General features: G+C 44.5%; 6 protein-coding genes across 13 annotated transcripts; all 6 read right to left on the bottom strand.

The window, feature by feature from the left end:
* Positions 1-29: 29 nt before the first annotated feature.
* LOC132265133 (gustatory and odorant receptor 22-like) lies at positions 30-1694 on the bottom strand. Its single transcript, XM_059765650.1, has one exon. It carries the CDS (start codon positions 1692-1694, stop codon positions 333-335), a length of 1362 nt encoding a protein of 453 aa, XP_059621633.1. The 3' UTR covers positions 30-332.
* Positions 1695-1765: 71 nt separating this feature from the next.
* LOC132264656 (putative hydroxypyruvate isomerase) lies at positions 1766-2991 on the bottom strand. The gene is made up of 4 exons (XM_059764925.1): positions 2624-2991; positions 2425-2554; positions 2194-2366; positions 1766-2137 (listed from the first exon to the last, which is right to left on the bottom strand). The coding sequence occupies exons 1-4, from the start codon at positions 2811-2813 to the stop codon at positions 1830-1832; spliced, it is 801 nt and encodes a 266-aa protein (XP_059620908.1). The 5' UTR covers positions 2814-2991; the 3' UTR covers positions 1766-1829.
* A 468-nt stretch (positions 2992-3459) lies between these two features.
* On the bottom strand, positions 3460-7618 carry LOC132263523 (differentially expressed in FDCP 6-like). 2 transcript variants are annotated; one of them, XM_059763329.1, is made up of 4 exons: positions 7482-7618; positions 6338-6539; positions 5942-6130; positions 3460-4945 (listed from the first exon to the last, which is right to left on the bottom strand). In XM_059763329.1, exons 2-4 carry the CDS (start codon positions 6434-6436, stop codon positions 3533-3535), a joined length of 1701 nt encoding a protein of 566 aa, XP_059619312.1. In that variant the 5' UTR covers positions 6437-6539; positions 7482-7618; the 3' UTR covers positions 3460-3532. The 2 variants fall into 2 exon arrangements, with proteins under 2 accessions (XP_059619312.1, XP_059619303.1); XM_059763320.1 differs by lacking the exon at positions 7482-7618 and having other exon boundaries at positions 6338-6559.
* Positions 7619-8426: 808 nt separating this feature from the next.
* On the bottom strand, positions 8427-17501 carry LOC132264637 (plexin-B). 2 transcript variants are annotated; one of them, XM_059764901.1, is made up of 3 exons: positions 17180-17501; positions 11059-17105; positions 8427-10530 (listed from the first exon to the last, which is right to left on the bottom strand). In XM_059764901.1, exons 2-3 carry the CDS (start codon positions 16856-16858, stop codon positions 10499-10501), a joined length of 5832 nt encoding a protein of 1943 aa, XP_059620884.1. In that variant the 5' UTR covers positions 16859-17105; positions 17180-17501; the 3' UTR covers positions 8427-10498. The 2 variants fall into 2 exon arrangements, with proteins under 2 accessions (XP_059620884.1, XP_059620883.1); XM_059764900.1 differs by having other exon boundaries at positions 17164-17501.
* A 1280-nt stretch (positions 17502-18781) lies between these two features.
* Positions 18782-22217, bottom strand: LOC132265132 (TAR DNA-binding protein 43-like). Of its 6 annotated transcripts, none has more exons than XM_059765645.1 (6): positions 22113-22217; positions 21681-21948; positions 20994-21629; positions 20715-20927; positions 20414-20637; positions 18782-20151 (listed from the first exon to the last, which is right to left on the bottom strand). In XM_059765645.1, exons 2-6 carry the CDS (start codon positions 21925-21927, stop codon positions 20065-20067), a joined length of 1407 nt encoding a protein of 468 aa, XP_059621628.1. In that variant the 5' UTR covers positions 21928-21948; positions 22113-22217; the 3' UTR covers positions 18782-20064. The 6 variants fall into 6 exon arrangements, with proteins under 6 accessions (XP_059621628.1, XP_059621627.1, XP_059621631.1 ...); XM_059765644.1 differs by lacking the exon at positions 22113-22217 and having other exon boundaries at positions 18782-19906; positions 20017-20151; positions 21681-21928; XM_059765648.1 differs by lacking the exon at positions 22113-22217 and having other exon boundaries at positions 20994-21611; positions 21681-21928.
* A 550-nt stretch (positions 22218-22767) lies between these two features.
* On the bottom strand, positions 22768-24126 carry LOC132265141 (E3 ubiquitin-protein ligase RNF25). The gene is made up of 3 exons (XM_059765661.1): positions 23990-24126; positions 23807-23878; positions 22768-23694 (listed from the first exon to the last, which is right to left on the bottom strand). Exons 1-3 carry the CDS (start codon positions 23995-23997, stop codon positions 22779-22781), a joined length of 996 nt encoding a protein of 331 aa, XP_059621644.1. The 5' UTR covers positions 23998-24126; the 3' UTR covers positions 22768-22778.
* Between the last annotated feature and the right edge of the window lie 7 nt (positions 24127-24133).

The raw sequence follows: 24133 nt of genomic DNA on the forward strand, positions 1-24133 counted from the left end.
GAAGATAATTGTGTAAAAGAATCCGACTGAGTAAAAGAGTGTGGGTGCTGATAAAATAAGAAGTCAGGAAAGTCTGCAACCCCCTGATTATACGTGATTATCACTGTTAACTGAGTTTCGTGAGAAAGCAGCAGTTGTTGCACTACAAATTAGAAGCTAAAGGTGCAAATTTGAGTTTCCCTTGAAATTTTTATCAATACATGCAACCGTGAAATGCTTATCAATTATGTCTCTGCCTCAATCTACTCCCAAAATCGATTTAGATATAATTATACTGTTTGTTGGGGGCGCATTATCCTGTTTCTGACCACGTGTGCTGCTAATGGCCTGGTTCAATGACCAGCATGAGCAAGCTTTGCAGCCGCCGCGGCAGTGAAAGCCTGCTGTTGGATGAGGGAAAGCTTGAACTGCAGCAGGACAACGAGGTATATAGCAATGGTGGTGATTGATGAAGTCAAGAGTTCGCGATTAACATTGGCGTATCCTTTGAGACTCACGACGGCGGGATTCATTTCGATGGCCTGAATGAAGATGTCGATCTCTTTCTGCGTGGGCTGATCCACGTTGAGCAGATTGATCTCAAGCAGAGTATCCTGGACACCCTGAGCCACTTGGAGGGTGGCGTTGTGCGAGCTATCGGCGAAGATGAAGAGCAGCACTGAGCAATAAGTGGAGTCTACGATGAGACCGAACTCCTTGAAGGAGAAGTTAAATCCGTGGTCGAAGATTTCGGACAGTGCTCCGTAAATTGCAATGGTGATGTTGACAAACATGAAAAGGCAGTAGGTAGAATATGTCCTGGCATAGGCATTCCCCAAAGTCTGCAGCAACTCGCTAAGATTGAGCCAAAGAAAGCGATAACTTGAAATCAGCGTGGATGTGCACTCGATGCGAATGTCGCGACTGAAGCAGCGCGAGAGGCTACTGGAAGCTTCTCGGATGGCTCTGGAGTTGATGTACCAAAGAGCACAGTTCATGTTGATCATGGTGACGATGTGATAGTATGCCGAGGTGTGCCAGAGGAAAAATCCATCCATGAGAGCGCTCAAGGCGAGAAGGAAAACCACCGCAAGCAGAAGACACCCAATCGATATCAACAGGATGAGAATTTTCAAGCGGGGGAACTGCAGATTCTCCCCTGTGACGCGATAGTAGCGCAGCTGGAATGTGCCCCACATGGACTTGTAGATGGCCACATGCTTGGCCACGCCCCAGCCCACGAAAGGGATCCAGAAGTGTGGTACGAGAAAGATGACGAAGATGATGGCATAGATGTAGTCGTCGAACTTTCGCGTAGTTTGTAGAATTTGCACTCGTTCGTAACCCACGATAATCACGATAACCGTCGTGAAAATGTAAAAGCAGATGGCATAAATGGTGGCATAGCTAGTCCAGCTGAAGGTGATCCTTCCCGGCTGAGATCGCTCAATTGGCATCACGGCCATTACACGAAACAGCACCAGCAAGAGCTTATGATCCCGATAGAACTGATCGTGAATTTCCACGGCGTCGCCATTGGCAGAGTTGAGCTGAGCTCTGACATTGCGGTCCTTCTCGCGCTGCAGCAACACGGGATCCATTGAGCCCGTGATTTTTTTGCTCTTCTGCGAGATATCAAACACCCTGTTCATATCGCCATGTAGCAGGGAATTGCTAATGGCACTCTCAATGTCGGATTCGCGAATTCGGAACATCTTTGCACTCTCACGATACTCAAGGAAATGAGTCGCTTCGCAGTTCGGGAGTAGTTAAATGCTGGAAAAGCTATGCATATTGGAAGATATTTATTCATTGCTTATTCACGATCATCGAAAAGACATTTGCTCGCGTCACAACTTGAAGCCGAACTTCTCAATCCATCCCAAACCGTCGTTGGTGGACGTCTTGGGATGGTATTCGCATCCAACCCAGCCGTTGTAGCCCTCCTCAGCCAACATCCTCAGGACGTATTCGTAGTCAATCTCTCCCGGAGTGCTGGGCTCATTGCGATGTGGCACTTGGGCGATTTGTACGTGGCCAACGAAGGGCAAAAGGTCCTTCACAGAATGCGTAATGTTACCCTTAATATGTTGTAAATGGAAGAAGTCCAACTGGAGGCGAATATGAGGGTTATTTATTTCTTGCAGGACATCAAGTGCTGAAGAGAAAGTTAAGATTATTCCAGCATTATGAATATATCTACAAATAAGGAACCTGTTTCGTAGGAGTTGAGGTAGTATCCAGGAACTGCGTATTTATTTATCGGCTCAATAAGTCCCACAATGTTTTCTTTTTCTAAAACATTGGCTGCATATTTCAAATTCTCCACATAAACCTTGCGATTATCCTCCGTGGGTTTGGAGACTTTTCCCGCCATAATATGAATCCTAAGAAAAAAAATCAAAGAATGAGAAACGATTGCCAAAGAACAATTCAATAAATTACTTCTTGCACTCAAGAGCCTTGGCATATTCCACAGTTGTCTGAAGATCACTTCTGAAAGCCTCCTGATAGTTAGGATCGTTAGAATCTCCGCAAAGAGCAGCTACGCCGAATTCCCCTCCAGCAACTGAACCTGCACAAAATAAAGAAAATAACTGTTGACTTTGAATGACAACTGTTCCCAAAGTGAACGCATGCGCACCTGTACGAATGTTGATTAGCACCTGAGAGAGGGATTGTTTTGCCGTCAAGAGGTCTTCAATGGAGAAACCCTTCGGAAAGGCACTCTCAACACCGCGAAATCCCGCCAAACGAGCCAAATTGTAGCGCTCCAGCAGACTCCCAGTCTCCGTGAACATGAACGACAGGTTAGCACAGAACTTCAGGGTCATTTTGTCCACAGAAATCACTTTATACTGATCAAAACGATGAAAACAATCGCTCTAATGCCTTCCTTGATCAATTGACTAAATACAACTGAGACAGTATTCTTATCGAAAGCACTCTTTTGGTGTCTGTTCTCACTTGAAAGTAGCTTATCAAGCGGCCTAATCACTCACCAATGGAAAGTGAAATGACTGAAATTGTCTCTTTTTGCTCATCTCATAACCTGAAGGCCCCAATTCAAGCGATGCTAATCTAGGAACAGAGAAGAGCCAGTATTTCCTAAAATAAGTTGCAAACCGCAAATGTTTCATCTCTGTTTCACATCAAATCAAGGAGTTTCTTGAATCATAGCTGAAATTTGGTTGGTGTCTAGGCTAACCGAATTGCCGCTCTTTTCAACATTTGTTTCATGACACTTCCTGACCACAAAATTGGGCTCTCGAATTAATCCTTCCAGCGATAAGAATGACAAAGAAGCTCAGAAAAGCTCTCAATATATGACTTTGTGTACCTTTTCTCTATTGGATTCATCGGATTTAACCAGACAGTCAGATAAACTTTAAGACAGAGAGGAATGCGGCTGACGATTGAGGCAATTGAGTTAAGTCCAAAAAATCTTCATTGTCTTGATGACTTTCTAGGAGATTGACCTTTGTGTCTGAATACCAGCAGGAGCATTCCTGGCAGTGGTGAGTTAGTTTATTGGTTAATTTTTACAAAGACGCTAGTGGTTAAATTTGGTTGAAATGATTTTCTCCCGCCTGATGTTCGATGATCTCTTCTCTGCATCTGCATTCGTGGTGGGTCGCTCACGAGTGGATGGCATGAATGATAGAGCTCGCCGGACGCGACTGCCCTCCCGAGATGGTGGCTGAATGGTCTGGAGTCTTGTCTCCAGGACTTCCTTCGCCTCTTCTGATTGTTTGATTTTGCATCGGGACACAGTCAGCTCGTTGTCCAGCTTCAGTCGTTCATCCTCGAGTTCTTTGAGTCGTTTCTCAGCTTCCTTAAGCTGTTGCTCCTTCTCCTTCTGAAGCTTTTCAAACTCCATTCTCTTCTGGCGCTCCTGCTCCAGGAGAACACGCTGCTCCTCCTGCAGTTGCTCCAGCTCTGCACGTTTTTCCCACTCATCCGAGAGCACACGCGCCTGGAGTGCACGAACAATTTCTTCGTCTCTCTTTGCCTGTGTCTCTTCCATGAGCAATTTCTCCAGGGTCTGCTTCATGTCCTCCAGTTCGGCCACTCGACGAGAATCCTCCCGCGCGATCGCTTCCAGTTCTTTGGCTTGTGTCTCCGCCGCCACTCGTGCCATCTTCTCACGCGCCAACTGCACTTTGGCTTCCTCCACTTCTTGGATGTGAGTGCTGCGCTCCAGCTCCTCCTCGCGACGCTTCTGCTTCGTGGCCTCCCGCTGCTGCCGTCGCCTGGTCGTGAGATCCCTCTGGAAGCCCTCCTTGCCAGCCGAATACGTGATGGCCAGCTGAAGAGCCGCAATCCACTGCATTCGGGAGCGATGATCGTGAGCCGCGAGCTCAAAATTTCTCTCCCCGGACGTGATTATGAAGCGCTGCACCTTGTCATGCTTCCCAGAGGGTGACATGAAGGGCTTCACCATGCAGTTGGAATCAAGGCAGATGCTGCCGCATAGCTCCTTGAGATGAGGCGTCTTGTAGTACGACAACTCACAGGGCTGCAATACGAACCAGTATTCGCGGAGTGTGGGCAGTAAGTAGCCGCGACGGTACAGGTAACCTTTCTTGATGATGTCCTTGATGTAGATCTGGAAGATCTCATCCACTGCCTCGTACAGGGATTCGATGCACTCGAAAGTGCCCTCGCGCACTTCCCTGAACTCGACAAGTGAGAGGAATTGCTCAAAGCGATACGTGAGATCTGAGTTCACGAGGTATTCGTACTTCTTCTCTGCTTCGTAGTCAAGGCCCAGCATGTTCAGTAGCTGCTGGACAATCTGGATGGCTTCTGAAGAGTGCATCAGCACTTGGCAGTTGCCATCAGTTCGTACCACGAGATCGCTGAACATACAGAAGATTCGGAAGAGTTTATAGACTGATTGCTCGGGATAAATGCTACTCTCCCGCTGACTTGTATACTTTTGTCGACACACTAGCCAGCAAATCTGTGGAGGAAATCCCAAATGGATTGCTAATTAATCCATAAACACATTAATCAAGTCATGCAAGAAAGTGTTTAATTAAATTTGCGTTGGTTTCTTGAGCAATCACCCCATTTTTTCCACACTTCTAGTATCTCCTTGCGCGGAGGCTGGAAGTTTCTCTGGTCAAGATGATGGGCGTCTCGCGTGAAATTCGCATTAAGGGAGTCGATCTTTGGGCGTTTTGACCAGTCTTTTGCAATACTGTTTCGCTGCAATAATCACCGTTAATCGTCGTGATATTTTTTGGGAGATGCAAATGAATCATTCAAATAAAAATATCTAATTTCATGCAAATTACAATATTTTTGTTTTAATATTTATGCTAATTTGGGACGCCTTGAGTTGAATCTCTGTGGCCTAAAGTGCGAAGTTTCGATAACAAATAGATTTTGGTGGTCAATTTGGCAAACATTTATATATGGATGAATTTAATATTAACACTAGATTAACCAGGTTTAGAATTTTTTCTTTAAATTGCCCTAATGGTATTTCCTCAAATATTTTTCAATCCATTAGTAAAGCGTCAAAAATCTTTGCTCCACATGCCGCTCTCTAATTATGCTGTCTAGTATTTTTGGAATGAGATAATTGGGCGTATTTGAATATGTTAATTGAATAATTGTTCTCCGGTATTGGATTGTGAAGAAATGAAATTTTTTCTATGCGACCAAAAATATCACCACATCGACTATTCAGTAGCATAGACAAGATACATATCTAACGAATTTCTTGTTTCGTCTGTTGAAGTCTTTCGATTTGAGTTAATCCGGGAGGAGAGACAGAAATTCTCATGGAATTCCCATGAAAGAGAAATGCTCTTGAATTATCTCACTTTGATCGCGCCCGAGTGAAATTCTTGGCGGGAAGAAGAGCAGCGCGAGTGTGATTCATTCTTCGTGATTTCTCTCTCGCGGTGTTGCTCAAAAGTTTGACGAAAAGAAGAGTGACAATGCGTACCTCATCAATTTTGGCCTCGTGACTCCTCAGCTCGGCGAGTGTGAGTGTGTTGGGCAGGCAGGAGAACACCTCCTGGGCCAGGTAGAACTTGAAATGCTCAAAATTGAGTGTGGCCGTCGACCGAAAGTGATCCAGGCCCCTTTCCACCCCATATAAGTCGAGCAGAGTTGCGAGATTTGCCGTCAGCACCTTAAACGGAGAAGCGAGAAATTAGCTCGCGCGCTGGGTAGCGCGCGGTGACCATGAGCCGGAGTCCGACTGTGCCAGAGAGTGGTGCGAGGCACCTCCAAGAGAGGTACGCCCACATGTGCCCAAGTGTGGCCTTTCGGCCGCTCCGGCCGCGCAAAGTGGCCCGGACGCACCAGCACAGCCTCAGTCCACCCACAAATGCCTCACCTTCAGCTTCGTCTTGTTCACCAGGCCATCCTGCTCCTGGTGCAGGGCGCCGAAAGCGTGCCAGATGCTGTTGGTCACGTTGCGCAGCAGCACAGCCATGATCCCGGGGAGTCGGAGAAGGTCTTCTGGACCCGCCGCCAAGTCACCACGCGCAACACGGACTCGGCGATCCGCACTGATCACTCATGCTGGCGTCGCAACACTGGAGGAAGACACAAAAAAGCACACGCGAGAGCGATCATCAGTGTTTTCCCAAAAATGACCCACACACGCCACAAGGTGTTCCAGGGCGACTCACTAGCACTCTCTTGATCGCACTGTGCGGTGAAACTCCTCTCGAGTGATCAGTGGATGTCATGCAATTGCGCTGAGGCCTTTAAGATCGCGTGAAGAGATCTTCAATTGGAAGATCGCCGCGATGATGATCAATTTGGCCAAGTGGCTCATTCAGGCCCTGGCCAAGTGCAACAATCATAATGAAAGGAATTATTGTAATTTAATACTAATTTGTAATTTTACTGATTGCAATTTAAATCATAAAAATACTACAATAAGGGAGAAAAAAATGTTCCGTGAATGAAATCAAAGGAAAAGTCAAAGAATATTTTGTTTAGATGTTGAGTTAACAAATTTTTCTCTGCATTGCAATTAATTTTGGGCGTATCATATGAATCTTTATCTTTAACAGTCACGCAAAATATGCCAGAAACTGAGAGACAAAAAAAAGTTAGGACAAAAGAATAAAATGCTTGAAAGCATTTCCTGAAGCGCCGATAATAATTTGCTATTCCTACGCTTTTGAGAAAATTACAATGTATTCTGTAGAACTCGAATCGAAGTTATGATTCATGATTCAGTGGAGAAAATTTGCTGACCGCTGACGAATAATTTGCATGGTTTTTGCGTATTTCTTGCTATAAATGTAATCCACCAGACAGCAAGAGAGCACTGATCACTGCAAAACACTTGATCATCGGGGTGGTGCACTGAGTATTCCTTAGTGAATAGCCCCTGATGAGTGAGAAATTCACTGGGAAAGACGAAATAAATTCGTCTCTTCCACCACACAAAGTGCAAAATAGTGCTGGAGGAAAGTGCCCAAGGTTCGCCTTGTAACATCGCACAAAAACACTGATTTTCTCACCGAATCAATAGCACGAGACTCACAATTGAGTTCGACACTATAGAGAGTTTGGAGACAATGATGTACTTGATCCTTGTTAGCAAAAGATGGGGCAAAGCGATTGAAGGGAGCACGAAAATTTTCTGATGGTATCAGCACAACGCGATCGAAAAGTCGACTAAACTCTCGCGACAAAGTTGACGGAATGAGTTTATCGCGATGTAAGTTGGTGGGGAATTAAATGAATCACTTGAGTGTGTGCCTTTTTCACGTTTGGATCGTATATGTGTAAATATTAATGCTAAGCCGAAGGTACATTAAATAAAAATCGCACGGCCAGTGATCGATAGTGCCACACGAGGGGCCGCCAATGTTGCAAAACCCAGCCGTTCGGCTGCAATTGAATTTGTGGGAAATACACGTCGCTTTTGTTTTGTGCATTTTATGCCAAATGAGAGGAGCGCGCGAGAGAAGCATATTGCATAAGTCCTCTCCTCCATTTACGTGCACAGATAACACGAATTCCATTCTCTCTCACTCCGGCTCATTAGTACTCCAAAGACACTTCTTTATACACACTCCACACAAGGGGTCATTCATCGAATTGCGCGGCGCACATCGCACTGCCTCTAGCACTTGAAGGTTTTCAGCCTCCACTCTTTGGGTCTCGCAGTTCTGTTTTGAGCGCCTCCTCGCTGAAATCATGCATACCGCGCGTCGGTTCACTTGATCTTCAGTTGAAATGCCGACCGAGCAAAAAATTGTGTGAATCTCTCATTTGGGACTCTGTGTCTGAAATGAGGGAATCTCGCCAATTTCGAAAGCCTTCAGCATTGCGAAGGAGAGAAAAAAGCCGAGCTGACAAATTACAGCAACGCGCCAAGTAAAAGCAAATTGAGATAAACGTTATCTGAACTCGATGGGGGAAAAGTTGAGCCTCTTGTGAGCGAAAAAAACGCACGGAGATCGATTTGAAAATAATTATATTCTCAGAAAAAGTATTTACACTATGAATTCTTCCTTCGAAAATAAAAAGACTTGTTATCTATAAGGTGGACAATCATTTCACTTGTCGTGTTCCTAAAATTGTATGTTTTCTCTTCACGTCGTTTTTTCGATTTTTTGTGTCCTATTTTAATTAGTAAATTTTCATTAATTAGTGTTCTCTTCACTTTTTTTTTATCAATTATTATCAACTTTTCTACCGTCTAAGCCTATGCTCATCTCACATGTTCTTGCAATCCACCTCATTGAGTCTTGCAAAAGTGTTTGTGTGTACTTTTTCGTGTTACTTCTCACTTTATGAGACTTTCAACATTGAAACGTCTCTGTCTTTTCAATACAAATTGACCACATATGGTATAGAGAGAAATAAAATGCTGTAGGCTAATGTTACTGGGATGAAATTATTATAATAGAAGAGAAAAAAAACACACATATAATAATGGGAAATATTTACAAAAGAAATATTTCAAAATACTATTGCATCTCCGCGTGTGTCTATCGAAGTCAGATCATTTGCATAATTAAACATAAATATTTTGTTGTCTTATAATGAGGATGAAATTGCATTAGTGTTTAATTAAATGTGTAATATTGGGATTATACGTATAGTAAGTTGTTCTTGCTCTTGTTCTCCAGAAAAAGAAACTGAAATTCGATGTAAAAATCTAAAGTGTAAAATATTCATACATTATCATATCGCTAAACTCTAAAAATCGCTAATGTACGTATTCATTATTCTTTACTATCATAATTACGATTTCCTTCCTTGTTTCTCCACTCCTCTTAATTTTCCATGAATAAGTTGATTACTAAAACATTGTAATGTCTAGCTTTTACTTCTCCATTCACTGCTTTATAGTAGTAATTATTAAAAACAACTCACAATATCTCACATTTAATATATATATATATAATTCTTTTTTTCCTTATAAATATTGCGACTAGGAATGTATAGTAATAATGATTTTTTCTTTATAATCCTTATAATAATTTCATCTGTATTTTCCCTTATTTTCTTCTCCATTCAACACTAATCAATTCAGCAATTGGACTCGCATGAAATTCATCCACAATTATGTCCATTTGTTTTGCGCATTCTTATGTGGCAAAAACCTTTTCACAAAAATCTGATTTAGGAATACCATTACGATTTTTTCTCTTGCGTGGACGCTAACAATTCTTCTTCACTGTTGTTTGCACAAGTAGAATGTGCGCGTATAAAATAAATATAACACTATTAAATAGAACGAGATAAAAATCATATCTTTACTCCCTAAAGTTTAAGAGAAAAAATGCACAGCAATATAGGTATAGAGAGCACTAAAATTCAGGGCAGTTCTCCAGTTTTGTGATTTAATGGTGCCAGTGTTGTTTTCTTTTCTTTAAAGTCTTCATAAAAGAAGGAATTTACGATGGAAATAATCAGTCTTGACATAATTTAGTCGGAGTCTGTCTATTTTTCCGTTGTGTATCGGAAGGAATTTGTTGTAATCTCTCACTCTACGTACGAAGCACTTTAAGCATTTCGAACATCTAATTTATACAAATATTACAATTTGTGATAAATGCATTCTACAATTTATCATTAAGTACTGATTTCTCATTCGCCATTTAGCCAACGAAAATGCGTCATTTCATACCTTAAAAAGTCATCTCGCGTGAAATACTAATATAATATACATATCAATGTTAACTATCCATAGTTGATTGTAATTGTAAATGAGTTTCTTAATGTGTAAGCTGTAAGCTATTCTCTTGAGGAGGGGGGAAAATACACCATCAATCGTAATGATATTCAAATCAAAGGAGTGTGATTTGAACGCTTCCTTCTTGTCCCGTGTGTAGAATGTATAAAATATGGTCCTCTACTCGAAGACCTTCTGTCATCTCCGAGATGTGGACGCTTCGCCGGAATCGTTGCACTGTCCCATTGTCAGCATTGAGTTCTTAAGTGTGGCATACTTTCTGCAATTGATACTGCCCAACTGCCTCATTCGGTTGAGATCAATTCGCGGAAGACTTCCAACTGAACGTTAATGTGGCCTCGGGAGACTCGATAGTCCGGCTGAGATAAGAGAATGGATTTTGTCAAACAAACAGAATTAGACTAACACATTTTGCATTTATGAATTTTCCAATTCCAACTGTCAATTACGCAGAAGCGATTGAAAAGCTTTTAAGCAAAATCGGACGATAAAAGATGTGGTTGTGGATTTCACTCAAAAATTGTTCAATAATCAACATCGATTGGAGTGGGAAAAAAGATAATAAAAATCCACTGGCATAAATTATTCTTGAGAATGGATTCGTGCATTATCGTTTACTAGAGATGATGATTCAAACCAGTTCCTTGGAATTGATTGTCTTCAGATAAAACACTACTGACAAGGCAAATTTCTTGCTACTCTTTTTAAACAAGCCCCATATTCCTCCGTGACCACGCGTCTCTCTTAATTCGATTCACCCTGAAATACACCACGATCTTTCCCATCAACTTCATTGAGAATTCAAAGCTCGTCTCATCAGAGCCACAATTAAAGTAATGATTTCTCGATGACCATAAACAGAGAGACAATTAATATTTTTCACTCACCCTCGAGTGTGCAGGCAACATTTTCCAGCTTGTGAGCCAAGTGCATCTTCTTGCAGTAGGGATCCATGTCGAGTGTGTCCAATATCTGATCACGATACTTCGTCACGTAGATATATAGTTCCTTAAGAGCGGCTATGGTGTCGAATTCATCGTTCTGCTGCACAGATAGCTCTTGCATGGCTGTGCCCATCTCCTGATCACTGATCTGTGGTAATCTCCCAACTTCGCGGTAAAACACCTTCACCATCTCACGATACTGCGGGATGTCCTTCGCGAAAAGGAGTTTATTTGATGGCGAGTCCTTACCCAAGCGATGCTCAGTCGTCGAGCAGGCATCCATAAAAGTCTGTGCAATGACGCTCAAACTGGCATCCACTGTGGGTGTCTTGTCGATGTCGAATATAAAATCTGGATTCTTGATGAAGTTCACCCAGAAACGCAAGGGTAGCGAGTTGGATTTCCACGCGTGCACCACTTCCGGATCCGAGATTCCATGCCGCCGAGCAGCTTCATCCAACAGATCGAAAAGCCATTTAACGGCCGGCGGAAGTTCCTCATTTACTGTGAGAATCGTGGCAAAGAAATCGTCGACAAACTTCTGGATTGTTCCCTTCGTGGCCAACAGTCTGGTGAGGAAAATCTCAGGAATGGCCTTGTGCGTCCTCTCCAGGGTCGACAAGTGGGCATTCTTTACATTCAACTGATGGTCACTCATCAAAGGCTTCACCAAGTGATACACTCTTGGCGGATGAAGTTCTGAGTCAATGTCGGCATTTATGATGATGTGAGACTGGGTGTTATTAATGTAGAAACAATTCAGGTATGGCTGTTGTTTGTTGTAGTTCTCATTCTGACGAGCAATCAGTGACATCACCGCGGACTCTTTAACTCCATAGTGCGCTAGCGTGTTGAGTCTCTTCCACCCATTGTGTGTCTTTGTCGTGAGGTCTTCATCTTGGAGCGTCAAATGGCCACCTCGTCCGTGACGCCACTCCAGATCAATTTCATGCACTGACGGTCGCATAGAATACGCTGTATTCTTGAACAGTGCATCGAGAATTTTAGACTTGACTTGAGTGATGGTATCACAATCCAGCACCTTGCAGTGCACCTTCTCATCCAAGTCATCCTGAACAATGTGCAGTGTCACCGCGTGATGTTCAATTTGCTCACGCAGCAGCTTCTCTTCCGACAGCGAGTACCTCGCGTCGTGGGTGATTGCATCTACCAGACCTTTCTCGATCTGATGCTTTATGGCCTTGTAGAGAAGGAACAGCGACGATCCCGCGTACTCCTTCAGGTAGTCATACATACAGAGCGCCATGTAGTTCGTCAACATCTTCTCAACCACACTGTCCGTTCGGCGGAGCATGAGTTGAGGATGCTTTGACGTCACGGACTTATCAATGAGCCTCAGCAGGAGACACTTGAGGATGTCCGTGGCGTACGGCATCTTGTTCATCAGCACAATCATCAGGAGTGAAGCTACGTTCACTTTATCACGAATGTTGAAGGACTTCTGTGACTCCAGCGTCTCAATGAACATCAGCAGGAAGTACTTATTGTTGATTAATTGCTCAAATTGCAACATAGCAGCGTCATAATTTGTGTGTGGTGTGTTCATCCTTACCTTGGGAGCATTCAATATGGGATGATCCGATACTCCAGGGAAGAACACTTTCATTATATAATTGACATGATCCAACGTGGGAATGCCGGCATTTTCCAAATCTGCCGTAATATCCGTCATATCTGTCTGAAGCTCAGCGAAAGCTTGCTTACACTCCATCCTCACGTTACTCTCCAGAGTGTCCATCTGAATCTGAATCCTCTTGTACTCCCTCTCAGCCTGTGTGCTTTTCCTCCGATACACAATAAGCACAATAATTAGAAGAATCACCACAATCAATATAGTTATTGTGATGACAATCATCGCTGTAGATAAAACGTATGGCTTCATCAAATCGTATTTCAGATAGCCAATTGGGAATCTAAGGCTTTTTCCCACCCTCACGACTACTAATGGCAAATCATTGTTCGTCTCAATGCCACTCTCATCCGTGCCCAGTGGTTGTTGCTCAGGAGGAATACAAACAAGCTGTAATAGTGCCAAACTCGTCACATTGCACTGCATAGTCCCAATAGTGACATTCACATCAGTCTCATCGCTGGCTATATTGAGATTATCACCCTCAATCACGAGACTTTCACCCTTGTAGAGCTTCACGCCATTCGCGGGGAATGTATGGAATTTGGGATCTTCGACGTACACCAGAGTGCTCCTGAGGCTGGGGAAATGCTTATTGAGATCCTTCACCGATTGAACATTATCCATCACGAAGCGAATCTGAAGACTCAATTGAGTCTCCCTCTTAAGCGCTGCTGCCACATCTCCTCCACTTCCCGGCACCACTGACGATGAATAGTAGCCAACGGTGGTGAAAAGGGATTCAGTATTGCTCCTTCTGTGCCTCTTTGTGCCATTCCCTCCAGATGAAGTGGCCACACTCATCTTCAATGCGTTGAACTTTCCATTAACCGCCGGCGAGGGACACTCTATTTGATGTGGACTGATCACGAAACATGTGGACTTATTCACCCTCTCATCATTAGCATAAACCTCAATCTCTGGCTTCTGGATGGCATCGAGATTCGTTCCATGCACGGTGACCATTCGTCCTCCACTCACGAAACTTTTAAGAGGCTTGATCTGCATAATTCGTGGGTCTTGAGTGTAGTTAAATACACTACAAACCTCATCGTAGTTGCGATTAGATCGACAAGCGAGAGTTCGATTGGCACCGTCAATCACCAGCGTCAGGGTTTTGATATGGTCCTGTCCTCGCGCAGCTGAAGTGACACACGTGAGACGACTCGACGAGGCTTGTGTGATGTTAATCTCACACACGTAGTCATCGAGATATGCCATAATACTGGACCCAATGTTGAGGTACTTGCCAATGATGGACAATTTCGTTCCGCCACTTTGAGGTCCAATGGTCGGCGTGAGCCCCAGCAATTGGATATCTTTGTAGTGATACTGGACACTCGACTCTGTATATCCAGCGTCATTTCCCACCTTAACAGGAGCCGTGAGCTCATAACTTACACTCCCAGTGCGACACTCAATCTTCACGGAAATCTCATAGTTAACAAGTTCACACGGAATATCCCCTATCCTGATTTTATCCATAACGTCCTCTCGACGGACACCCAAGTTGCTACCCTCGATTGTGATGAGTGTGCCTCCTTCAATTGGTCCACTCAGAGGCTTGATGATGTCAATTCTCGGCTTAGGGCACTCCGTTGTGGCTTGTCCCCACTCGCAGGTCTCATTGTACACACAATTGTTTCCACACCATGCGCACTGGTACTTCGGATTCCGTGTGACACAGAGGCTGCAGTCTGCATGCTCCCGATGAGATCCCAGGACGTCGCATTTGTAGAGAATCACCTTTGTGGTGTCAATATGATGCACACGATTCCATTTCACCTCCACTGTGGCAACATACTCGTTGGTCTTCGCCTCATAAGAATACACTGTCTTCTCGCACACGATGTACTTGTTGGCTTCAACACGTGCCGGCAGCCCCATGTTGGCCCCCTCAATCGTCACCGTGCACGTGAATCCCACGTGACCACTCTGCGGGCGTGGCAAGTTCTCCACCTCGAGCCGAATCTCCTTGGCAACGCGAATGGGCAGGTAGATAGTCTCATTCCGCGGCCTCTGTTTTAGTCTGGGGCACGCCAGCTCATGCTTTATCACGGCATTCGTGATGGCCGTACGACAAGTAGTGGCATTATGCACACAGACGTTATCATAAATGCACCAATTACACCCCCATTCGCTCTTAACGCAACTCTTACATGTTTCATGACGTGAACAATCGAAGAAGGCAAAGTTCCTAGACACAAAATCCTTGTTGGTTTCTGATGATCTCACACTGAGCGGCACGAGAACGTGATCCTCACGTGGTTCAATTTGAGGTCGAAATTTGTACGGAGGCGTCTGGCACTTGAGGCCACTCTCCGTCACGATGGCATCAATTGGGGTGGAATTGCCGAATACGCACTTATACTTGGCGTTGAACGGCAACTCGGGAAGAGTGCGGATAGTGAGGTGAACCGTCGTCATCTCATCAATGGGAATCTTCTCGGGCTGCACCATTTCAAAGTCTATGCACTGTTGTCCATTGCCAAGAGCAAGCCATCGTGACGCTGAAGTGTCCTTTTGACAGGCACTCCTCACTGTGCATCTCTTCTCCAAGGAGCACCAGCCACAGAAAGGATCCCTGGACTCCAGGCACTTTGAACAATCCGTGTAAATGCCACAATGCTCTACTCGCAGCTTCGTGATCTTCTTCGATGAGAGCACGTAGAGAAAATCGTGACGCGGAGATACCATCGTATCTGGGAGAATTTTGCTACCCTGATCCACCTCAATCTTTTCATATTGTCCCGCCACGGGCCCGGATAGCCATACTTTCTTTATGTAGCCATCAATGGTGCCCAGGAAGGCCACAGTGTGGGGTCCTGTAATAGCCGTCGTGATGGATGTAATGGATTCATTGGGAAAGTGAAAGACAGCCCTCGCCGTGATGGGCGCCACACCACTTATCTTGAGGCCCACGGAGCAGAAATCGTGCACATTACCAATTGAGCCCACCATCGGACACTTTCCGTCATTTATCGTGCCCGAGATGTAGCCCAGATTTCGATCCTTGAGCGTCCCGTTGAAGCACATGTGGATGTTCTCCGTGAACATCTCCTCAATCTCTTTAAGGCTGTAGATGCACATTGCGGAGTTGTCTTGTGGCTCATTCGTGATTTCACGTGATGGTGAAAACACTGCCACGAGAACACTGTCGTCCTTCTTGATGCCCATCTCCTGAGCCAATCTCTGTCCCGCCACCGTCACCTTGGCATCCCGCAAGATATTGTAATTGACGTCTTCTACACGGCAGAGTATCGACACCTCCGTGTAGCTGTCGTAATTGGGATCATTGACGCAAATACGCGCCAGACGTGTGATAAAACCATTCTCCTCCGCTAAGTGGCTCTTCTTCTGCACCACGGCAAAGTACGCGTAATCTGATGAGTTGAATCCGTACACGTAGTTCACGAGAAAGTGATCCCTGTATTTCACATCGATATTTATGTTTGATTGTTGAATGGAGAACTCCGCGTAGTTGAGATCATTGAGTTTTCGAGATGAAATTGCGGGGACGTCATGCCGATAGTCCCCGACATTGGTGAATGTGGTGCCCACATAGAGGATGTCCTCCTTCTTCCACGACGTGTACCTCGATGGGCCAATAAAGGCGAATGTGGACGCGTACTCCTCATTCGCCGCCAGTGGGATTTCAATATCCTCCCGCGAAGATGGGAAACTCTTGAGATTGTAGATCTCACAGGCGCCCTGTCGGACACTTCCGCATGCTATCAGAGAGTCACCCACCTCATTAACAATTAGAATTTTGTTGTGGTTGTTCGTTTCCACAGTCTCAACATCATCGGGACATCCTCCCGTGTGACACTGCGGGCTGTCGAGCTTGGGGCCCGTCACGGACTCTCCTTGGAGACCAAGGTTGCGGGTGAATTGAAAGATGCGATTTGTGGCGCCGGCATACAGCACGGATCGCCTTCTGTCGTAGGAGAGGTGCGTGAAATAGCTGGCATTCGGTGGGAGGCTGTACTGGGCAGCAATGTCCTGACTGAGGAGCTGTGATCTGGCGTGCGTGATGAGTACAAAAATTGACCAGACAGTCACGATGAGACACTGGGGCAGGACGGACGTCATTCTGCTCAATACTGTCGATTCCCTATCAGCTCTCCAAGTGGCTTAGACACATCCGGATACCAAAGAGCCTTGCCACTTCCTCCGCCCCTGCCGATGACCACCTGATCCCGTTCACTGGAATTTGAAGAAATGGGGATGAAGTTGCCGCACCGCGATTTACAAACAGCTCAGCAGCTCTTTGTTTCCGCCATCGATTGGTCTCTTTGACAGTTCCATTGTGTTTCTCGGAATTTTCCTCTACAGTCGCCTGCAAAAATCCCGAAAAATCACCATCGCATTCCACACAGGGCACCACCACACCGCACCTTAATCTATACTCACGTGTTCTGTGGCCACAATTTGTTTACATCACTCCCAATTAATCCAATAAATGCAATTAATTAGCGCAAGCAAAAATAGCTCTTGTATGTCAACAACGCGGCCATATTAATTCACACTGGAGATTGCATCTCGCTCGGGTTCACTTTTCTGCGCCACTTTACCCTACACCTAGGCAGTCTTGCGGGTCACTCACGCTATCAGTACGAATATTGGGATACACTTTACAAATTAGAGTGGTTTATTGGCGATTTTCAGTGAGATTTTCCCGTGAAATGCAATAATAAAAACACCCGTGACGACACGGCGAATACCACACACTTCTTCACTTTGACTTCCACACATTCCACACGAGAACGAGTCGATGAAATCGACCGAATCGGTGTGTGGAAATGGCGATGTCGGAAGAATTTAAAGAGTAACAGACAACAAAATGTGTTGTTTCTATAAGAAATTTATGTAAAACTGCATGAATTATGCAGAAAAAAATTCAATTTTACTCTCAAAGTGTGCTCGGTTGGATGGAAAATGCGCCACAAAGTGCAGACAACTCTGTGAGATTATGTTGTCATGAGCATATTTCTCCTTTCCCACCCTCGGCAACGCATCCCATTAATAAAACACCCATCTGTTTCAATTAAAGTGATTTTTATTCATCACAGTCTCAGTACAGAATCAGTGAACCGCCCTGAAAATATTCAACAGTCTTTATTTCTTGTATTCAGACATCTCTCCTATAGTGATAAGTAAAATAGATGTGCAAAATTAGCAACATTCTCTTCACACACACGCTCCCAATTTCACCTCCAAAAATCGCTCAGACACATTTTCATTAAATTTCGGTCATCACAGATACTGGCTCTAGTGGTCATCACACATGAGCTGAAAATGCATAAACAAATTTCATGATGAAGAGACATGGGAAAACACATCATTTGCGCCCTTTTGTACAGCTCACCTATTGTTTCATTTATAATGGAAAATACAGACCTCAATGAGTGCGCACCCTTCGCAATTATTTTAAATATATACTCACGTCACTCCATCAAATTCATCACATCTCCCGCCTCACAAAGCACCACATCCACTTTTACTGCATTTATGAGCTTCAAACTAGACCTCAGGGGGTGGGTTTCACTCGCTCTCTTCAGGGATGCTTCAGGGAAAGATGCTGGGAAGGTCAATTTCGTGCAGAAAAGAGTGAAAAGCGTGAAGGGTTCATCAAGGGTATATGAATTTTTTGGCACTATACTCATTATCAAGGGGAGAACATTATGGTAAGTGGTGTACACTCATTGTCCTGCCAAGTAACTGACTGAATTATACTCATAAAACATCAACCAAAGCATATTCAACTGTACACCACATGCTCACAATTGCACCCCCTCGACTTACACCATAATTCCTGCCATTCGACTCATTTTCCATCTCATAATTTTCCTACGGGAGTGGGGAAAAGAGTGTGATAAATGGAATAGAAATTAATCACAAACTCGCACGAGGAAAGGGAAAAGCAAAAAACGGTTTTAATGATAATAAAAAGAAAAACTGAAAGGGAAAAAGACTAAAACGTGCCAAGAGAAAGCATTCATCATGAAAAATCACTTCTTTCATGTGCAGACATCAAGAATATTTTATTGTAATTATGAATAAAATTTGTAGGTTTTTTTGTTGTCATCTAACATTATTACAACAGAATCCCATTCATCCTTCTAACAATATTTCCTCATACATTTCTCTCTCTTTGCTCTGTTGTAATAATATTTTATATACTCTCAATTTCGCTTCCCAATTCTACAAATTGAAACATTATACATAGTCCACCTCACAAATGAAGAAACGACTATACATCTCATCTCATATTCAGAAAAGTCATATCAATTCTCATCCGAAAAAATTCTCTCTCATTTGTTTCCAATACGAGTAAAATAGTAATCCTTTTACACAATGGAAAATTTCTATAAATTTGCCTTAGTAACTATCAATTAGTATTTTGTTTTGTATATTGTTATCAATTTATATAAAATTGCCATCATTATTCAACTCTCATCTACTTTTTCTTATCATCAATCTTCTCAAAGTCAATTAATTTTACAATTTTTCTTCCAGCATTGCTCAGCATATGGGTACAATCATCATATATAGAACTCACAACACTTGCAAACAAGTAACTCATGTATAGTATAGCAACTCTCCAAATAAGAAATACTTATATTTTAAATAAAAATGTGTGATGATAGGGAAAAAGAACTGATGTGGAAAAAAAACGATTCATCGGCCACACTCTCATTAATAAGAGGATGAAATAAATGTACAAAGATGCTCTGATTCCCTTTCGCGATTCCCTGCTGACTCTCAAGAAAGACAAATTCATCCTCTTTCTCATCCGCCACCGCGCGCTCTCCCACAAGAACAGATACGCCAAGGAAGCACACATCATAATTTCCCCTCTCAGCATATGATTTGATAACGCCAAAAAAGATAAAATTGAAACAAAATTGATCATGAGACACACTTTCACAATTTTTCTTGTCTCATATAGAACTCCATTTCTGTGCCTCTCTCTTTCGCTCGTTCGCTCTCGCTCTCGCTTTCTCACTTTTTTTTACCAACAATCTTGTATCCACATTTACAGAAAAAAAGATAGACTTCCCCCAGTTTTGTCTTGCGCATCCCGCTTACAATGTCACAAACAGAGCCACAATTTCCACAATAAATTTCTATCTATGCCTAGAAGAAAGACAAGAAGAAAGGGGAAAAGTCATCGCAAAAGCCACTAAAAAAGGGATATTTGACAATTGACCCAAACATCATTCTTTAAACACTACGAATCGCCTTACTTTCTCTCACTCGCAATAACTCTACCATCGAGACCACTTGACAGTGGCTTAGAGGAAATTCTGCTTGTGATCTGGACCAGGTTGACCGGAGCCGCCTTGCTGTCTCGACCAGGGTTGATTACCACCCTGAAATTGCTATTTTTTCATTTACACGGTGATTTTGTCAATAAAGCAACAAATACGCCATGAAATTACACATTTAAAAATCACATATTAGAATAAATAAATATCAAGTTAGAATATTATGGGATTGAGTCGCTCATTCTTGTCACAATGGCATATATACTTTGAGAAATATCAACACTAAGTAAAAGTGAGAGTTGTTTTCTTCAGAGACACACCATTGTGATCCACAACGAGCGACTCGTGATGAATAGTAATATAAAAATCATCTCACATTGTTTACCTGCTGACCGTCCCCACCGCCGCCACCGCCCTGAGACATCCACGACAGGAAGTTGCCTCCCTGAGACGATCCCGGCTGTGCATTGGGCCCACCAGAGCCACCAAAGCCCTGTTCTTGATTCTGATTCTGCAGATTCCCAATCAAACTCCACTGATTGAGTGCGGCAGCCACGAGGGCTGGATTCATAGGAAGCGCATTTATGTTCAATCCAACACCTGCAAAAGAGGCAGTGAAGTGGAAGTGAAAATTGTCCATTATAGACAGAATTGAAGAGCAAATTGGTAAAATTTACCAAGTGGATTATTAATATTTTGACCTTGATTTGATGGATTCTGTCCTTGTGGATTTATCCCCAGCGCTTGCAAGTTAGGCATGTCCAAATTCCCACGGTTCTGATTGTTCCAGCCGTTGTTGTGCTGAATCGGCGGATTTGGCATATATCCTCGACTCTGTGGATAGGAGATGTTCTCCTGGCGATTGATGGGGTTTCTCGGATCCGGTGGCACTTCAGTTGGGGTTAAAATGCGGGATAAGTAATACAGATAGCGAATGTCTCAACGTTACGACTCACCAGATCCACGTTGATGGTGTGACGGTGGTCCAGACGTGTAGTTTGGATTGCGATTCTGTTCCGACTTGGGCGCAGCATTGGACACCCTTACTGACACACCCTTAATAATGTGGTCCTCACCGCAGAGCGATTGAGCAACTTCCGGGTCCAGGAACGTGACGAAACTGAACGCACGGAAGGGCTTTGGGATGAACACGTCGGTCACTTCGCCGAATTTGGAGAAGTAGTCCCTCAGATCATCAGCTGTCAGATCTTCAGAGCATCGTCCGACGAACACTTTGCATGGTACCTGCTGTACCATGCCCTCCTTCGAGTTGGGCACCTTCACCTCACACCAGCGATTGTCGATGAGGTGACGCTGCGCCAAGACGCGCATTTGTGCCTCATACGAACCGAAACGGATGAATCCAAAACCCTTGGATTGTCCGGATTTGATGTCCTTCTTCACCTGAGCCATCAGCACCTCGCCGAATGTCTCGAAGTACTCCCGCAAGCTCAGCTCCGTTGTCTTCCACGGCAAGCCCAGCACGATCAGGTCGGTGCATCTCAAGCGCGTCTCCATGCGTTTCGTCTTTGCCGTAGAGTTCTCCAGATGATCGTCGCTCTTTCTCTTGTTTTCTACAATAGACGCAACGGCTGAGTTAGGGGGAATTGCAGTGACACTTTAGTGGAGCGTGAATTTACCACCTTTGGGGAAGACGCAAAAATACACCTGTGAACCCCATCCGCTCTCCGGGATCGGCGGGTGCAGCCGTCCCTCATTCAGGCGCACCCCGCGAATAGCCCGCGAGTCCGGATTGCGGTACTTCAAGCCGCACGTGCCGGGAAATTGCGCCTGCAGTGTTGACAGAAGTAGCGTCCCATCCTCTTCCACCGGCAACTCGATGGGCTCCTCGCCCTCCTCCTCGCTCACTTGCAAAAACTCAATAGACATGTTTGTTGTGGCCTTTGCTTACTGAAAAACGTTGTGGGGGGTGGTTTATGTGTGTTTTCTTGTACAAAATAGGGATTTGCGGATCGCAATCAATACAAGTGTGAGGTTATATTGAAGCGCGTCAGTCTCCACACTTTTCACACAACTCTCGCGTTCAGCACACACAAATCACACTTATCACGCACCACGGCAGTCTGCCCACCAGGATGACTGTCCAAGAAACTACCTAAATGCCGGGGAAAGTGCAAAAATACAACTATTCCTCACAGTCACACTCACTCCGCAAAAAAATTCCTAACACTTCGCCGCACTCGCCATGAACACCCAGCGCCTCTCGCAGGAAAATCAGAACACAAAGAAGTTGAATCGAACGAATTTTGGATGCACAGCAATAAAATAAATTTTACTTTAAAATCTTTCAATAATGAATAGCAGAAAAAATAAAAATATACAAAAATAAATTCTCACAAAATATAAAATCAAATATACATAACACTTTGCAAATTTACAACGCCTGATTGTGAACTTATCGTACAACTTCTGACTAGGAATGTATATTTAATTCTCATTTAAATTGTCTACCTAGAATATCCAGAGGAAATAAATTGAGTATAATGCTGGAGCATTGCGGGTTGTGAGAAATTAAATAGTTTTCCTATCGATTGAGCTGAAAGAAATAGGGCGGATGTCCTGCATCGCGAGATCTCACGTATCACAATCCTCGAGGACATCCGTGGCGCACACATCTGAGCGCCGGGGAGATTTCTGAGAGAGATATTCCAGATAGACTGTCGCGGGAGGTGCTCTTTTGGCTAGATGAGCCCCCCGCGGATGAGTAGCAATAGCCATTGTCATCTAGGGTGGGAGCCGCAGGGTTGATCCCTTCCGGATCCCCGGCGATTTCTGTTGTTGCGCCTGTAGCTGTGATTGTGGTGATTCCCACCGTGATGCGTCCGCTGATGGGTGCTCCGGGTGATGCCTCTCTGGTGAGCGTAGCCACCGCGTCGCGTCGGCGTGAGAGGAATCTCAATCGGCGGCTCCTCTGGGCTTGTGTCAGAGGCCTTGTGCCCATCCGGTGTGTCCTCTTCATTATCAATAGAGATTACATTGCCCTCGTCTGCGTCCACATCAATTATGCCACCCCGAATCTTCTGGCGCAGGAACAGGTCTGCCATTTTCGTCTGCATCTCCCTTATCTCGTCAGTGAGCTGGAAATTGGGGGCGTTCTCTAGCTCTACGGGGGGCTGGGCGCAGCCCAGAGGCTCCACCTCGTCGCTAATTGACTCTCGGCACACGGGGCACGTGGCCTGATAGGGTTTCGCCTGCTTCTTCTGCCACCCCGGCAGCTTATCGTGCTCCTCTTGGTAGTTGCGACGCGACGCTGTCAAGTGCCGTGCCAGACAGTAGCTATGCAAATAGTGATAACACACGGTCTTTGTGAATTCATCACCCTCTTGAAAGCCGTACAGGCACACGACGCACTGCCCGGATGGCAGATTGCTGTCAGTGAGCTGCTCCCGGATGATCTCGATCAGATCGAACACAACAGGCTGGCCAATGCACTCCTCCAGCTTTTTCCGCATCGTCTCCTCCATGACGTTGATGCTAGTGTCGGAGAGTCCACGTGGATTTCTCAGTTTAAACTGCGGTTTTACGTCCGGATATCCAGGCTCCGGCATCACCTGCAATGTCACGCAGACGTACTGCCGATCTAGGTCTCCGCCCACAGTGGGGAACACTGTTGTCTCTATCAGCTCCGGGAAGCCACTGCAAACAAAGACGCCCGTCAGTAACCCACCTATCTCGGCACTTCCGGAATTACTAATGATCTTATTGATTTTCCCCCACGGGAACTCCTGACCAAGAGCTAAATATTTACCTCTCTAGATTCCTGGTGATGCTCACATCTTCCATGAGGATCGCCTCCAGTGATTCCACCTCATCAAGTAGTCTGAAATGCCAGGGAAATGAAGGAAAACTAGTATTTCGTCTGCATGATTCCTTGCAGGTTAGAGTGCATAGGAAAACTGTGAAAACTCTCAAAATTCTTCTTCAATCTTACATATCCATAATTCTGGGAGTATCGTTTGCCTTTCCAATGAGACTTTCCACCTAAAACACCGACAAGACAGCACTTTTTCACTCTTGGAAATTTCTGCAAAAATTCACAGGAAAATTTTCACTGACACACTGAACACTTGTGGTG

The sequence above is a fragment of the Phlebotomus argentipes genome, unplaced genomic scaffold (genome assembly GCF_947086385.1).
Source record: "Phlebotomus argentipes unplaced genomic scaffold, Phlebotomus argentipes genome assembly contig_2, whole genome shotgun sequence".
NCBI lineage: Eukaryota > Metazoa > Arthropoda > Insecta > Diptera > Psychodidae > Phlebotomus > Phlebotomus argentipes.

What these genes read in the sequence shown, in the direction of transcription:
- LOC132263523 (XM_059763329.1), bottom strand. Translation starts at nt 6,436, where the DNA reads ATGGCTGTGCTGCTGCGCAACGTGACCAACAGCATCTGGCACGCTTTC. An exon ending in TGAACAAGACGAAGCTGAAG is followed by an intron (nt 6,131 to 6,337) that starts GTGAGGCATTTG and finishes TCTCCGTTTAAG; the next exon opens with GTGCTGACGGCAAATCTCGC. An exon ending in ACGAGGCCAAAATTGATGAG is followed by an intron (nt 4,946 to 5,941) that starts GTACGCATTGTC and finishes TTTCCTCCACAG; the next exon opens with ATTTGCTGGCTAGTGTGTCG.
- LOC132264637 (XM_059764901.1), bottom strand. Translation starts at nt 16,858, where the DNA reads ATGACGTCCGTCCTGCCCCAGTGTCTCATCGTGACTGTCTGGTCAATT. An exon ending in TGTTGCCTGCACACTCGAGG is followed by an intron (nt 10,531 to 11,058) that starts GTGAGTGAAAAA and finishes CTCTTATCTCAG; the next exon opens with CCGGACTATCGAGTCTCCCG.
- LOC132264656 (XM_059764925.1), bottom strand. Translation starts at nt 2,813, where the DNA reads ATGACCCTGAAGTTCTGTGCTAACCTGTCGTTCATGTTCACGGAGACT. An exon ending in AAGGCTCTTGAGTGCAAGAA is followed by an intron (nt 2,367 to 2,424) that starts GTAATTTATTGA and finishes TTTTTTTCTTAG; the next exon opens with GATTCATATTATGGCGGGAA. An exon ending in CCTCAACTCCTACGAAACAG is followed by an intron (nt 2,138 to 2,193) that starts GTTCCTTATTTG and finishes CTTTCTCTTCAG; the next exon opens with CACTTGATGTCCTGCAAGAA.
- LOC132265132 (XM_059765645.1), bottom strand. Translation starts at nt 21,927, where the DNA reads ATGTCTATTGAGTTTTTGCAAGTGAGCGAGGAGGAGGGCGAGGAGCCC. An exon ending in TTTTTGCGTCTTCCCCAAAG is followed by an intron (nt 21,630 to 21,680) that starts GTGGTAAATTCA and finishes CCCCTAACTCAG; the next exon opens with CCGTTGCGTCTATTGTAGAA. An exon ending in ACACCATCAACGTGGATCTG is followed by an intron (nt 20,928 to 20,993) that starts GTGAGTCGTAAC and finishes CCCCAACTGAAG; the next exon opens with TGCCACCGGATCCGAGAAAC.
- LOC132265141 (XM_059765661.1), bottom strand. An exon ending in ATCACCAGGAATCTAGAGAG is followed by an intron (nt 23,695 to 23,806) that starts GTAAATATTTAG and finishes CTTTGTTTGCAG; the next exon opens with TGGCTTCCCGGAGCTGATAG.
- LOC132265133 (XM_059765650.1), bottom strand. Translation starts at nt 1,694, where the DNA reads ATGTTCCGAATTCGCGAATCCGACATTGAGAGTGCCATTAGCAATTCC.